Here is a 15,799-nt window from a genome sequence, read left to right on the forward strand (position 1 = left end):
GAAACACACTGCCTATCTAAACTAACACAGAGGTAAAACCCACCCAATGCCGTCGACCCAGAGGTAGAACAACTAAATAAACCCCTAACAAAGGAAGAGATTGAAAAAGTAATTCAAAATCTCCCAACAAAGAAAACCCCTGGCCCTGACAGCTTCACTGGAGAATTCTTCCAAGCTTTCAGAGAAGATTTAGCACCACTACTGCTAAAGGTATTTCAGAGCATAGAAAAGGATGGAATACTCCCAAACTCATTCTATGAAGCCAGCATAACCCTGATACCAAAACCAGGTAAAGACTCCACAAGAAAAGAAAATTACAGACCAACATCCCTCATGAACTTAGACACAAAAATCCTCAACACAAATCTAGCCAATAGAATTCAACAACATATCAAACAAATAATTCACCACAAACAAGTGGGATTCAGAGATAGTTATGCAGAGATAGTTCAACATTAGAAAAACAATCAAAGTAATCCATCACATAAATAAAAGACAAGAACCACATGATCTTATCAATTGATGCAGAAGAGGCATCTGACAAAGTTCAACAGCCATTCATTATAAAAACTCTTAGCAAAATGGGAATAGAAGGAAAATGTCTGAACACTATAAAGAGCATTTATACAAAGCCAACAGCCAACATCATCCTAAATGGAGAGAGACTAAAAGCATTCCCCTTGAGAACAGGAACCAGACAAGGATGCCCTTTGTCACCACTCTTATTCAACATTGTGCTGGAGGTCCTAGCCAGAGTTATTAGGCTAGATAAAGAAATAAAAGGCATCCAAATCCAGAGACAAAGCAAATAACCCGAATAAGAAATGAGATGGGCGATATCACAAGTGGTCCAACTGAAATTAAAAGAATCATAACAGAGTACTATGAAAAATTATGCTCTAACAAATTCGAAAACCTAGAGGAAATGGACAAATTTGCAAAGAAAAAGTAAAAGTGTCTCTGTTTGCAGATGACATGATCTTATACACAGAAAACCCTAAGGAATCCTCAAGAAAACTACTGAAACTTATAGAAGAGTTTAGCAGAGTATCAGGCTACAAGGTAAATATACATAAATCAGTTGAATTCCTCCACACCAACAAAGAGAACGTTGAACAGGAAATCACCAAGTCAATACCATTTACAATAGCCCTTAAGAAGATAAAATACTTAGAAATAAATCTAACTAGAGACGTAAAAGACCTATACAAAGAAAACTATAAGACACTACTGCAAGAAACCAAAGGAGACCTACATAAGTGGAAAAACATACCTTGCTCGTGGACAGGAAGACTCAACATTGTAAAAATGTTTATTCTGCCCAAAGTGATCTACAGATACAACGCAATCCCGATCCAAATACCAGTGACATTTTTTAATGAGATGGAGAAACAAATCACCAACTTCATACAGAAGGGAAAAAGGCCCTAGATAAGTAAAGCATTACTGAAAAAGAAGAACAAAGACAGAGGCTTCCCACTACTCGATTTTAGAACCTATCATACCACCACAGTAGTCAAAAGAGCCTGGTACTGGTACAACAACAGACACATAGACCAATGGAACAGAATTGAGAATCCAGACATTAGTCCATCCACATATGAGCAGCTGATATTTGACAAAGGCCCAAAGTCAGTTAAATGTGGAAAAGACAGTCTCAACAAATGGTGCTGGCATAACTGGATATCTAGCTGCAAAAAAATGAAACAAGACCCATACCTCACACCATGCACAAAAACTAACTCAAAATGGATCAAAGACCTAAATATAAAATCCAAAATGATAAAGATCATGGAAGAAAAAATAGGGGCAATGCTACGAGCCCTAATATATGGTATAAACTGTACAAAAAACATTATTAAAAATATACAAACACCAGAAGAGAAATTAGATAACTGGGAGCTCCTAAAATTCAAACACCTATGCTCATCCAAAGACTTCACCAAAAGAGCAAAAAGATTACCTACAGATTGGGAAAAAGTTTTTAGCTATGACATTTCCGGTCAGTGTCTGATCTCGAAAATCTATATGATACGGCAAAAACTCAACAACAAAAAGACAAATAACCCAGTTAAAAGACGGGCAAAGGATTTGAACAGGCACTTCAGTAAAGAAGACATTCAGGGAGCTAAGAGATAGATACATGAGGAAATGCTCACAATCATTAGCCATTAGAGAAATGCAAATCAAAACTACAATGAGATTCCATCTCACCCCAACAAGGTTAGCATTAATCCAAAAAACACAAAATAATAAATGTTGGAGAGGTTGTGGAGAGACTGGAACACTTACACACTGCTGGTGGGGATGTAAAATGGTACAACACTTCGGAAATCGATTTGGCGCTTCCTTAAAAAGCTAGAAACAGAAATACCGTAAGATCCAGCAATTCCACTCTTTCGAATATATCCTAGAGAAATGAGAACCCTCACATGAATAGATATATGCACACCGATGTTCATTGCAGCACTGTTTATAACAACAAAAAGATTAAAACAACCTAGGTGCCCATCAGTAGATGAATGGATAAAAAAATTATGGTATATTCACACAATGTAATACTATGCAACAATTGAGAGCAACGATGAATCAGTAATTCTAGTAAAAAAAACCAGGCTTAGTGGTCTGACTGAGACCAGAGGGACCCTGATGGTTATGGTCCCCAGACCCTTGATGGCCCAAGATTGGAACAATTCCCGAAACCAACTCTACAGACAGGGATTGGGGATTGGCCTGGACTATAAAATAGACAATGATGCTGGTCAGGAGTGAACTTTGTGACTCAAGTAGCCACATGAGGCTTTGTGGGCGACTCCTGTCTGGTGGCGAGATGAGAAGGAAGAGGGGGACAGGAGCTGGTTGAATGGACATGGGGAATACAGGGTGGAGAGGAGGAATGTGCTGTCTCATTAAGGGGAGAGCAGCTGGGAGTGCAGGGTGGGGTGTGTATGGCTTTTTGTATGAGAGACTGACTTGATTTGTAAACTTTCACCTAAAGTGCAATAAATAAATTTTTTTAAAAAAAGTAGGATTACAGAGATTTAGCAATTTCTAGACAATCTGGAAAAAGTTGAAGCTTTCAATAGTTTTACCCATTTGTAATATTAACATATACTGATGACTCTGTCACATTCCTCAAACTTGGGCAGCATGCTAGTCCATTTTCCCACTTTTGTCTGTTCTGTAATATTTCCTCAGACTCAGGCAGACACGGCTCTGGCAGCATGCTTGTCTGCTTCCCACTCTTGCCTTTTTGAATATATGCCCGATAAAATTTCCTTTCTGCTTTACTAAATTTTGTGATTTTTTTACCCTACAACAACCTCTGGGGTGGGGCATATAAGCAGGACCACAAAGATTAAATTCAGGGCAAGATACACAGGTATGAAATTTTTTTTCCCACGAATAATGTTTTTAACGGAACAGCAACAAGAGTAGAAGGCAAACCATGTTTCTCAGGCGTTTGCGTGCAGTGGAAGGTCAGCCAGGGTGAGGGCAATGCGTGGGTGGGGCTAGGAGGAGACACAGGAGAGAAGACTGGCCTGAGGGAAAGGGTGGGGAGAGAAAGATATTACCAGCTGTTACACTGGAGTGGAATCCTCTGCATACGAGACTTTCCACTGGAGATGAGACTGAGGTTCAGAGAGGCCACCTGACTGCTCAGGCTACACAGCTGGTATATGGCAAAGGCATGATTTAAATCTAGTCTTTCAGCCTGTATAGCTACTCCTGAGTCCCTGGGTGGTGCTTACTTACCAACCGAAAGTCGGAGGTTGAAGTCCACCCAGAGGTGTCTCAGAAAAATAGGCCTAATGATCTACTTCCAAAAAATCAGCCTCAGAAAACTCTATGGAATCCAGTTCTACTCAGATACACAGAGTCCCCGGGAGTTGGAGCCAACTCAACGGCAACTGTTCTTTTTTTTTTTTTTTTTTACTACATCATGCTGAGTAAGGCTCCCTTTTATTCTTTTCTGGAAACCCTGGTGGCACAGTGGTTAAGAGCTACAACTGCTAACTAAAAGCTTGGCAGTTTGAGTCTACCGCCGCTCCTTGGAAATCCTCTGGGGCAGTTTTACCCTGTCCTACAGGGTGGCTAGAAGTCAGAATTGACTCGAAGGCAAAGGTTTTATTCTTTTTTGAAGGGAAAGATCTCAAAGTCCTGAGGAGCCTTTCAGCTTTCTGAGAAGCTCTTGCGCAGGGAGAGAAAAGAGAATAAAGTGCCTGTTGCCTGTTCTCTGATTAGTCACCGGTGAGCCACTGCAGAGACTGTGTGCGCCTGCTATTGATACAGATAAGGTTAACTGTGCTGGCAGAACAAAGGAGCTGCTAAAAGATTACCATCTAGAAGCTGGGTAAACAAGAACCACAACCTGTCAATGTGAGATGGGGCTGAAACAACCCGTGAATTCCTATATCCTTCTTAGTGTTTTTTTCTAGTCCCTTCCCCCTTTACAGGCTCCTGCATGCATAGAAGAACAAAGTGTGACTGCTGTTTAACCTTCCTTAGCCCTCTGAAGATGGTGATGGAGTGCCAAAGGTCAGTGCGGTTGCGTTATATCCCATAATACGTGATGCCAAGGGCTGCTGAGAGGACTCCATCTTGAATATCTGTGGGTTCCATCTTGGATTCCAGATGTCGTGCAACCTATTTAACATGCACAGCTGTTCTGAGAAGTACCCACACCTTGAAAGAAGCCCACTAAATATTGGTTACTCTATTGTCTCCACCGAACCCATATAAGACCCAGCCTTGCTTCCCTTTTCCAGTCAGTCTTTTGGAGAGGTTTAGATCCCCACTGACTCCTTTTGCTTGACTCAAGCAAAATAAAGCTTGCTGAAGATAAAGTTCGTCTTTCGTGTGTATTCTTACTCAGGAAAAGAGAAGGACCCTTTGTGTCAGATTGGCAATTGGTAACAATATCACACTGAGACTGAGCAATAGCATGGATTCTATTTGTGGTCAGAAACCACCTGAGCTTTGACTGAAACCAAAAAACCAAAACCACTGCCATGGAGTCAATTCCTACTCATCCTACAGGACAGAGTAGAACTGCCCCATAGAGTTTCCAAGGAGTGCCTGGTGGATTTGAACTGCTGTAGCACTTAACCACTACACCACCAGGGTTTCCAAGCATTGACTAAGGTTTCCTCTAATTTCTGCCCTGACAGAAGGTGCACTGATGAGTATCACAGGGTAGACTCAGAGGTCTCACATGAACCAGAATAAACACAAGAGATGAGACTTGCTCTAGAACAAGCTCCAGGCCAGGACCTCTGTAGGTGTCCCTGGACATTCTTGGTCCATTAAGGGTGAGACAGGCATCTTCTTATTTCTGTACAGTTCCTTATAGGCCAAAGAGCTCCTTCCCACTTAGCAGTTAGCACTGGATAGACAACAAAACAAGTCTCCCTTTCTTTAGATTTAGTCTTATGTGGAAATTCTGTACGTAGAGTGAAATATTTCCCTCTTTATTTTCTTGGTTGAGTACAGCTTTAAGTCAGGAAGAATGAGATAAATCAGTTTTAACCACACAACTTTAGAAAAGTAGCATAGGAATAAAAATTTTGGAACTAAATAATGGGTCTAGAGCTGGGATTGTCAAACTCTGGCCCACCAGTTGGTCAGTTGTCTGTTTTTGTAAGTAAAGTGCCCTTGGAACACAGCCGTTCATTTACATATGCTCTATAGCAGCTTTCCTGTCTCAACAACAAAGTTGAGTAATTGAGTGGTTACAACAGAAACTAGCAAACCCTAACATATTTACTATTTCGTCTTTTATAGAAAATGTTTGCTGACGATCTAGAGAAACGACAATGCCACACGTTTGTTCTGACTGTGCACCAAGTTTTCATAACTGTGAGGACATTTGACCAGACAATATTGAAAGGTTATAGTCCTACTGGCCGGGAAAACAATTCTCCCCAAATTAGCTTTCTGTCCAGTCTGCATGTCCTTTTTCAGATGTTACTTCCCTCCCTGCAGTTAAGGCTTTTAACAAGGAGGGGCACAGAGGATCTGCTTACCCAGGCAAGCATGACCAGAGTGGAGATTTCGTGACCTCAGAACGAGTCAGCCCATGGAAACAGTGACATTTGCACATCTCTGTGAGTCCTTCTAGAACCTACTGTACAGGACCCTATGGTGGCCAGGTGACTGATATACCAGAGACCAAGAACAAAGACAAGTGGGACTCACCTGACTGTTCACTGACTGGAGCTGTGAAGAGGTCAAAAGTCACAGGTTAGCACAGAGCTCATAATTTTGAAATTTGTATTATTCTGATAAATTTCTCAAAAATTCTTTCCATCTTTCTCTTCTTTTCTATTCCCCTACACAGTGGTTAAGAGCTACGGCAAGCTACAGGAAGCTATGGTTGTTAACCAAAAAGAGGTTAGCAGTTCAAATCCACCAGCTACTCCTTGGAAACTCTATGGGGCAGTTCTACTCTATCCTATAGGATCGCCATGTGTTGGAATTGACTCAACGGCAACAGGTTTCTTTTGTTGTTGTTGTTACTCCATTATTTGAGCCCTGGTGGTTCAGTGGTTAAGAGCTTGACTGATAACCAAAATGTTCAAATCCACTCGATGCTCCTTGGAAACCCTATGGGGGTATTTCTACTCTGTCCTATAGGGTTGCTATGATCAGAATCAACTCAAGGGCAATGGGATTTTTTACTCCATTATCACCAACAATTCAACCTTCCTCAAACTTACAACTAACCCTCATTTCATTTTATAATTACAAGGCAAGTTACAAGCCCAGTCTTTGACCAAAGAGATTGCCAGGAACAAGTCCCATGATGTTGGATATTTCGTGATTCTCTCCTTCATTTCATTCTCTTCTTCTGTCCTCACACCCATGCTTTTCAAAGGAGTAAACACTTGATAACGTGGTCACAGAAGGTTCATCAGAAAATGAGCATTGGGATAGTTGGAGAGTTGAACCCACTTTAAATTGATTCCTTTCCTTGCATTATATTTTATGTTAGAGTTCTTTGACTCAGTTAACAAATATTTATTTCTTCCTGCCAAATATACAGAAAGGAATCTTTTTTTCTCCCAGCAGCAGCTCTCTTCTCAGTCATAAAACCAAAAAACCCACTGCCATCGAGCCAATTCCAACACACAGCAACCGTATAAGACAGAGTAGAACTGCCCATAGAATTTCCAAGGAGCACCTGGTGGATTCAAACTGCCAACCTTTTGGTTAGCAGCCATAGCTCTTAACCACTACACCACCAGGTTTTCCATCTCCTTCATAGCCCGCAAATAAATAGAGGAACATTAGTACAGCTTTGCAATGAATCTCCTGAACTCAGATCTTGTAGGTTACTGTTGGACTCATTGTTTTTTTCATGGTGGGGAAGGGAAGTATTAAGTGTAAAAACTATGAAAATTTTATAATGAGAACATCACATTACTCTATAAGATCTTAGAGTTCAAAAAGAAATGTATGACTAAAAAGTAGTAAAGTGGCCCACCTTGAAAATTAAGGATTGGGATGTGTTTCGATTTGATTTTCCTCAGACCCCTGATCCGGCCATCCCCCACTGCTTTGCATCTGCCTCTGAAATTTGGGCTGGAAGCAAAGACCTGAGCATTCCTACTTGTCCCTGGGCTCTGGTTAAACCCCAGACCACTCAGGAGGTGGACACCTCATCCCGTTGGCCACCTCAGTTCCAAATCAAATAATCACACTCACCAAAGATGACCAGCAATGACCACAGCAACATGAGGACCTGGTGCAGCTACTTGAGAAGAGATATTCTTACAGCCACCAACTGGAGCCTTTGAGCAGGGAATGGAGCCTGCTTTTCAGAATAGGTTTTACGTAATTAGCAAAAAAAGGAAGTAGAAGAGACCAGCAAAGTGTTATCTCTATTGTCTGTTCTATAGGCACTAAGAGAGTTAAAGATGATCCTCTCTTATTGGCAGAGAAATTTCACATCTTGCCACCAAGGGTGCTGATTATGACTATATAGGGCTCTTAAAGAGTCAGACACAGTTCTAAGTGCCTTCTCTTCACAAAGTTGTTTAAAGTCCCTGTCAGCTTCTGAATTTGGTACTGTTGTGATCTCCTTTATACAACTGAGGTGAGTAAGCTGACCAAGATCAATGCGGTAGCAGTAGCAGAGCTAGGATTCCAGGAAGCCCAGTCCCACAGCCTGGCTCTTTAGCGCTATGGTATATTAATATGATGTATTGCTTCTCAATGTTCCTTAAGATACCAGAATCATTATCCCAATGGCTCAAATTTCTTACCTGAAATTTTCTTAGTCAATTTCTGTCTAGAATAGGATCTTACTAAAATTCAAAATACTTGCTCTATATCACTGAAAACATGTCCCCTTCCATGTTTCTAATTCACTTTGTTTTTTGTACCCCAGGCTGGTCCTAAAATAGCCACACTCGTCAGTTTTTTTGGTGGGTAGAAATCACGCATCATGCTAGTCCCTGCTGGGACCCTCGTCCTGATTAGATGTGATCCCTATTAATGTTGTATGGTGAAACCTGTGAGAACCAGAAATTGATGGACTGCCTTGTTTTTCCAGGTCTCACAAGTTTTCCACCTTTGACGGGGTGCAATTTCACCACATGTCTATAGCTTGTTTTAGTGGAAAATATTTGTTTTCGTTCACTAACGGGTTTCCACCTTACACAGCTTGTACCTTTCACACTTTTTACTGTGTCTAAAAATGTACTCAGAATCAGGCTGTCCAGGTCTTATGCAGCATGACACTTTAAACCACAAAAGCATAAGCGCTTATAGCTTGGTGACTGACTGATAGGGAAATAATCATAGAGTCAATGCCATCTGTTCAGGTGAATACTTAACATTATCACTCACTATAAATGTCACTCTACTTTGGGATATTCATCAAAGCATTTCTTATAATAGTGAAAAAACAAAATACTAAAATGCCAAAGGAAGATTAAAACATAAATCCACTGTCAAACCGTGGAATAACAAGCAGCTATTAAAATGCTTCTACAGAAGAATATTTCATGGCGAGAAAAGATGTTTATGATATATTGTCAAGGGGAAAGTGAACACAGAATGCAGTTTGTCTCAAATTAGGAGCCCGCTATCCCCAATAAAAAGTGTTTGGGATGATAAGATGCTGCTGTTAGGTGCCGTCAAGTCGGTCCCAACTCATAGCGACCCTGTAGAACAGAGTAGAACTGCCCCATTGTGTTTCCAAGGAGCAGCTCGTGAATTTGAACTGCCGACCTTTTGGTTAGCAACTGAGCTGTTTAACCCCTCCGCCACCAGGGCTCCAATAAAGTGTGAGTGTAATTATATACGAAACATGGAGTTAAAGTGGTTTTCATTTCTCTCATTCTGCTTTTCAGTGTTTTCTAATATTCTTATAATAAACATATGTTATTTATGTATTTTTAAATTAAAGATTCATTTAAAAAAAAAAAGTTCTGGGCTGTATGGCCTCTTTCACCTCAAAGAGAAGCAAGCAATGCTACTCTCACTTTTGTATGCATTTAGAAGAACGACCTATTCTCTCCCTGGAACGAGAAATAGTCACCGAGCTTCTTGTCGAATCCTTGCCCACTGGGAGGGTTTCTAACCAGTCTCCACGGAGTTGATCCTGACTCATGGTGACACCATGTGCGTCAGAGTAGAACTGTATTCCGTAGGGTTTTCAATGGCTGGACTTTCAGAAGCAAATTGCTAGGCCTTTCTTCCAAGATGTATTTGAATGGATGGACTTGTACCTCCAACTTTTTGGCTAGCAGCTGAGTGTGTTAAGCATTTGCACCACCCAGGAACTCAAGAAGGGCTTCTAGATGACCTGTAATTCTTCCTCATCCTAGCCACCCAAGAAGGCATAGGATTCTGGTAGAAGGAAGGGAATTAAGGAAAAAGATAGAGAGGAGGGCATGGAAAAGGTGGTAGAGGAGTTGGTGGTGGGTGCAAGTTTTTCACAGTCATCTAAGAAGATTTTTCAAAATACCCATGACTTTTCATTGATTCTGATCAACGGAAATATAACCACTTCAGTTTAAATTTAGTATTCCCTAAGGCGTTACCAAATGGTGTGGAGCGGAACTCATGGTTGAGGTGAAAGTGGGTGCTGCAGATAGAAAATAATAGAAAGTTGTTGAAGACCAAATCTGTTGTACTGAGGGGCCTGGGCTACAATGATGGCTATAAGTCCTCTAAGATGGTTGATATGATCCACCTAGGCGCTGCTCTGTATCTGACAGATGGTGGACAATTAATTACATGTAGATAAACATAGCCTTGAAGCCTACCTAAACTTGTATGCAAACTAGGGACCACAGCCAGAGATTAGGAATTTTGATCAAGTTTAGGGTTCCAAGGCCACCAAGTCTAAGAATTCTTTTTCAGTGGATATAAATTGCGTATCATTGTAATTGCTGCATAAATGTCTGTAGAAGTAGTCACAGTCATATTATCCCTGTTGTAGTAGCATAGTTGTTATCTTAACAGTTACCACAATTACCTTGAATGACATATGTCTTTGTTGAATGGGGCTTGACCTCAGAATTTCATGTTCAAGGCTATAAATATATACTTTTGCCATTAATGTACAGGTGATACTGTTTGTTCTAGACCTCGTGAAGCAGAATTAGCCCATAGAAATCTGTATGTTGTCTTCATAGACACTTTCCAGGTGTTGTTTAGGTAGATAAGACCCCTCTGCCCAAAAGATTCTCTACAATGCAACTCATTATTTGCTAGAAATCCACTGGGTCTCTCCATAGTCAAATAGCATGACAGGGAACTCAGAATATGTAAGAATGCCTGAAGGCTCTCATCCGTTATCTCTCTGGGAGATCCAAAGATGGAGATGTCCCAGAGATCCAGGATCTAAAAGACATATCTATGTATTTGCTCCAGGGAGTCAGAGAATGGCATAAGCGGGTAGCAGTCTCAGATAAGGTCTGCTCTAGGGGACTGGAGTTTACAGAGCCAAATTTTTCTTCTTCATGAAGAGTACTCATTCCTTCAGTAGCAGTATAAAGTCTGATAAACTCCTGCTATTCCTGTGATACCAAGTGAAGGAAGAACCAGCCTTGAAGTCTGAGGAGAGGCAGAGGCACGGAAATCCATAGTGAGATTCTAGAAAGACATTGGAGAAGCACCTGCAGCAGGTAGAAAGCCTCTCTCTTGTGAAAAGGCCTGGTAGGTGGCCTGGGCTCCCCAATGATGGCAGGTGGGGAGGGCACACCAAAGTCCAAAGACAATCTGAAATTTAATTGTGAGTGTGTGAGTTTTCCAGCAGGTAGATGAGTTATTACTTCCCAGGCAGGAAGTATGACCAAGGAGAACTGTGGATGGTGGGGTTATTGACTGCTGATCCTTAATATAGTCACTTACAGCAGCTTTGTGTAGATGGCCTCATAGCAAATGATCATCAGTTGTGTTGTGGCAGAAGAAAGCCAGGAACCATACACAGAGATTATACTTTCGGCTTTCAGTTTTGATTTTCTCTGAGGTTGTTTGCTTATTCTTCTGACATCCTCTGCTAACAACACCCTCCCTATTCACCTAGGTCTGATTCTAGGCAGGAGAAACATTCATTTAAGGATTCATGCATTCAATACAGTTTTATTCAATGCCCTTCATTTTGGGGGTACAATACATGGAACTCAATACGCATGCATGAAAAAATATGGCTCCTACCCTTTTGGGAATTACTGTCTAGCATCAGGAGACTAACATGAAAAAACAAACACACTCATGTGGTGTGTGCTGTGGTGGGACTCTGTACAGCATATAAAATTGGTACAGCGCTGAGTGAGAAAGGGGAGGAAAGACTTCCAGAAGAATGGAATCCTGAGAGATGGGTAGGTTTTCATCAAACAAATAAGAGGAGAAGGGAGGAACTCCAGGACTACTGACCAGCAAGAGCAAAGTAAGGAACCAGGGGCCAACTACAGCTTCTCAGGGATCCACAGACTTTAGAATGGCAGACACAAGACTTCAAAGAGGAGCATCACAAGATATAATGTCCAAAGATTGGCCAGATAAGATCAGGGATGATGAGTTGTAGAATGACATCAAGGACACCATAAATGAAGAAAGCAAAGCGTCCTTAAAAAGACAGGAAAGAAAGTAAAAACAAAACGAGTGTCAGAAGACACTCTGAAACTTGTTCTTGAACATAGAGTGCCTAAAGCGAAAGGAAACAATGATGAAGTAAAAGGCTGAACAGAAGATTTCAAAGGGCTGCTTGAGAAGACAAAGTAAAGTGTTTTAATAAAATGTGTAAAGACCTGGAGATAGAAAATCAAATGGGAGTAACATGCTCAGCATTTCTCAAGCTGAAAGAACTGAAGAAAAAATTCAAGCCTTGGGTTGCTGTATTGAAGGATTCTACAGGGAAAATACTGAACAATGCAGGAAGCATCAGAAGGAGATAGAAGGAATACACAAAGCCACTGTAACAAAAAGAGTTGATCAGCATTCAACCATTTAGGAGGTAGCATGTGATCAAGAACTGATGGTATTAAAGGATGAAATCCAAGCTGCGCTGAAGGGAATAGTGAAAAACAAGGCTCCAAATTGAGAGAATATAAATTGAGATGTTTCACCAAACAGATGCAGTGCTGGAGGTGCTCATTCATCTATGTTAAGAAATTTGGAAGACAACTTCCTGGCCAACCAAATGGAAGAGATTCATATTTGTGTACATTCCACAGAAAGGTCATCTAACAGAATGTGGGAATTGTCAAACAATGTCATTAATATCACACACACAGGTAAAATTTGCTGAAGATCATTCAAAAGTGGTTGCAACAGTACCTTAACAGGGAACTGCTACAATTTCAAGCCCGATTCAGGAGAGGACATGGAAGGAGGGATATCATTGTTGATGTTAGATGGACAGTGGCTGAAAGTAGCGAGTACAAGAAAGATGTTTACCTGTATATTATTGATTATGCTAAGGCATTCAACTGTGTGGATCATAACAAAGTATGAATAATATTATGAAGAATTAGAATTCCAGAACACTTAATTGTGCTCTTGAGGAACTTGTACATAGACTAAGAGGCAGCCTTTCAAACAGAACAATGGGATATTGCGTAGTTTAAAGACGGGAAGTGTGTGCATCAGGGTTGTATCTTTTCATCATATTTATTCAATCTGTATACTGAGGAAATAATCAGACAATATGAACTATATGAAGAAGAACATGGCATCAGGATTGGTGGAAGACTCATTAACAACTTCCAATGTGCACCTGACACAACTTTCTTGCTGAAAGTGAAGAGAACTTGAAGCACTTACTGATGAAGATCAAAGACTACAGCCTTCAGTATTGCACCTCAACTTAAACAAAACAACAGCCCTCACAACTGGACCAATAAGCAACATTATGATAAATGGAGGAAAGATTAAAGTTGCCAAGGATTTCATTTTACTTGAATCCACAACCAACACCCATGGAAGAAGCAGTCAAGAAATCAAGAGACATTGCATTGAACAAATCTGCTGCAAAAGACCTCTTTAAAGTGTTCAAAAAGCAAGGACGTCACTTTGAGGACTACGGTGCAACTGACCCAAGCCATGGTATTTTCAACCACTTTGTATGCATGCGAAAGTTGGACAATGAATAAGGAAGACCAAAGAAGAGTTGTGTTGGCAAAGAATGTTGAATATACCGTGGGCCATATTTATGCCAGTTCCCGAGAAAGGTGATCCAACTGAATGTGGAAATCATAGAACAATATCATTAATAACACATACAAACAAAATTTTGCTGAAGATCATTCAAAAGAGGCTGCAGCAGTACATCAACAGGGAACTGCCAGAAATTCAGGTGGGATTCAGAAGAAGGCATGGAACCAGGGATATTATTGCTGATGTCAGATGGATCCTGGCTGAAAACAGAAGGGTGTTTATCTGTGTTTTATTGACAATGCAAAGGCATTCAACTGTGGGGAACATAAAAATTATGGATAATATTCTGAAGAATGGGAATTCTGGAACACTTAATTGTGCTCTTGAGGAACCTGTTCATAGATCAAGAAGTAGTTGTTCAGACAGAACAAGGGGATACTGAATGTTTTAAAGTCAGGAAAGGTGTGCATCGAGGTTGTATCCTTTTACCATACCTATTCAATCTGTGTGCTGAGCAAATAATACAAGAAGCTGGACTATATGAAGAAGAACAGGGCATCAGGATTGGAGCAAGACTCATTAACAACCTGCATTATGCAGATGACATAACCTTGCTTGCTGAAAGTGAAGAGGACTTGAAGCACTTACTAATGAGGATCAAAGACCACAGCCTTCAGTATGGATTGCACCTCAACATAAAGAAAACAAAGATCCTTACAACTGGACCAATAAACAACATCATGATAAATGGAGAAAAGATAGAAGTTGTCAAGGATTTCATTTTACCTGGATCCACAGTCAACACCCATGGAAGCAGCAGTCAAGAAATCAAAAGACACATTGCTTTGGGCAAATCTGCTGCAAAGGACCTCTTAAAGTGTTGAAAAGCAAAGATGTCACCCTGAAGACTAAGGTGCACCTGACCCAAGCCATGGTGTTTTCAATCATATCCTATGCATGTGAAAGGTGAACATGGAATAAAGAAGACCAAAGAAGAGTTGAAACCTTTGAATTGTGGTGTTGGTGAAGACCCTCAATGAGATGCATTGACACAGTGGCTGCAACAATGGGTTCAAGCATAGCAAAGATTGTGAGGATGGCGCAGAACCAAGCAGTATTTAGTTCTGCTGTACATAGGGTCAATAACAAGAACAACTTATACTAGTTGTAATAGCTACTGCAATTTTACACCTAAGGAAACACAAAGACATTAGTTAATCTGACCAAAATTGCAGAGCTAGTAAATGGTGGTGCCAAGATGTAAATCCAGACAATCCTTTTTGGAGATCACACTTTTAACTATTTTGCTAGTAATTTAACTCTCAAAAGAAAACATGTGGTCACTGAAATAAGGTAGAAATATGTTAAACAACAAAGTAAATATAACAGAAGAGAGAATTCGTAAACTGGAAGACAGAAATTAGGAAATTACTCAGAATATAACAACGGCAATGAAGAAATGAAAAATTTGAAAGATTATTTCAGAATAGATTGAAAAGGTCCAGTAAATTTGCTATATGAATTTTTGAAGGAGGGATTTAAAATAACGATGAGGCGGTATAATAAAAAAAGAAGCAATAACCAAGTATTTTCCAAACTTGAAGAAAGACATGAATTCTCAGTTTTAAAAAGGATTAATTTCTAGCAAAATAAATAAATTTTAGATACACTATCATAAAGCCGTTTAATACCAAAAGTAGAGAATCTTAAAAGCAACCAGAAGGAAAAGGCAGATTAACTCTAAAACTACAACAATTAAACTGAAAGAAGCCTTGTCAAAGGCAATAATAAAACAAAAAGACCATGGAATAAAATATTAAAACTGTTGAAGAATATAATGGATCAAAACAAACAAACCCATTGCTGTTGAGTTAATTTTGACTCATAGCGACCCTACGGAACTATCAGTCTTAAATCCTACTTTTGCCCGCTTTGGACAATTTAATACAGACCTCAGCACGAAGAACTAGAAAATTGTAGTTTATGAAGGAAAAAACTGATCAAGAAGTAAGCAGCGAGATGTAAGATGCCACGGAGAGGTTTAATGAAAGTGTGAAGGCAAAGTTTCTTAACAGAAGAGAAATGATCTTACAAAGAAATTCAATTTCTGGATAACATGGTGTTCCAATTTCATCCTTTGAGGCCCTCCCTGAGTTCCTAATATAGCAATGGCAGACGAAATATA

At 40.1% G+C, this 15,799-nt stretch overlaps 1 protein-coding gene across 10 annotated transcripts in view; it reads right to left on the reverse strand.

Moving 5' to 3' along the window:
* Positions 1–8,001, reverse strand: part of LOC135227225 (Fc receptor-like protein 2) — a 505,822-nt gene extending 497,821 nt beyond the window's left edge. For 2 of the 10 annotated variants that reach the window (XM_064283005.1, XM_064283010.1), the window contains exons 1-2: positions 7,708–8,001; positions 6,199–6,219 (exon numbers count right to left, since the gene is read on the reverse strand). In XM_064283005.1, coding sequence (XP_064139075.1) covers positions 6,199–6,219; positions 7,708–7,738 — 52 coding nt within the window. In that variant the 5' untranslated portion in view covers positions 7,739–8,001. The remainder of the gene's footprint in view (positions 1–6,198; positions 6,220–7,707) is intronic. The other 8 variants (XM_064283004.1, XM_064283009.1, XM_064283007.1 and 5 more) reach the window with 7 other exon arrangements.
* Positions 8,002–15,799: the final 7,798 nt, after the last annotated feature.

This window comes from Loxodonta africana, chromosome 3 (genome assembly GCF_030014295.1).
Source record: "Loxodonta africana isolate mLoxAfr1 chromosome 3, mLoxAfr1.hap2, whole genome shotgun sequence".
Taxonomy (NCBI): Eukaryota; Metazoa; Chordata; class Mammalia; order Proboscidea; family Elephantidae; genus Loxodonta; species Loxodonta africana.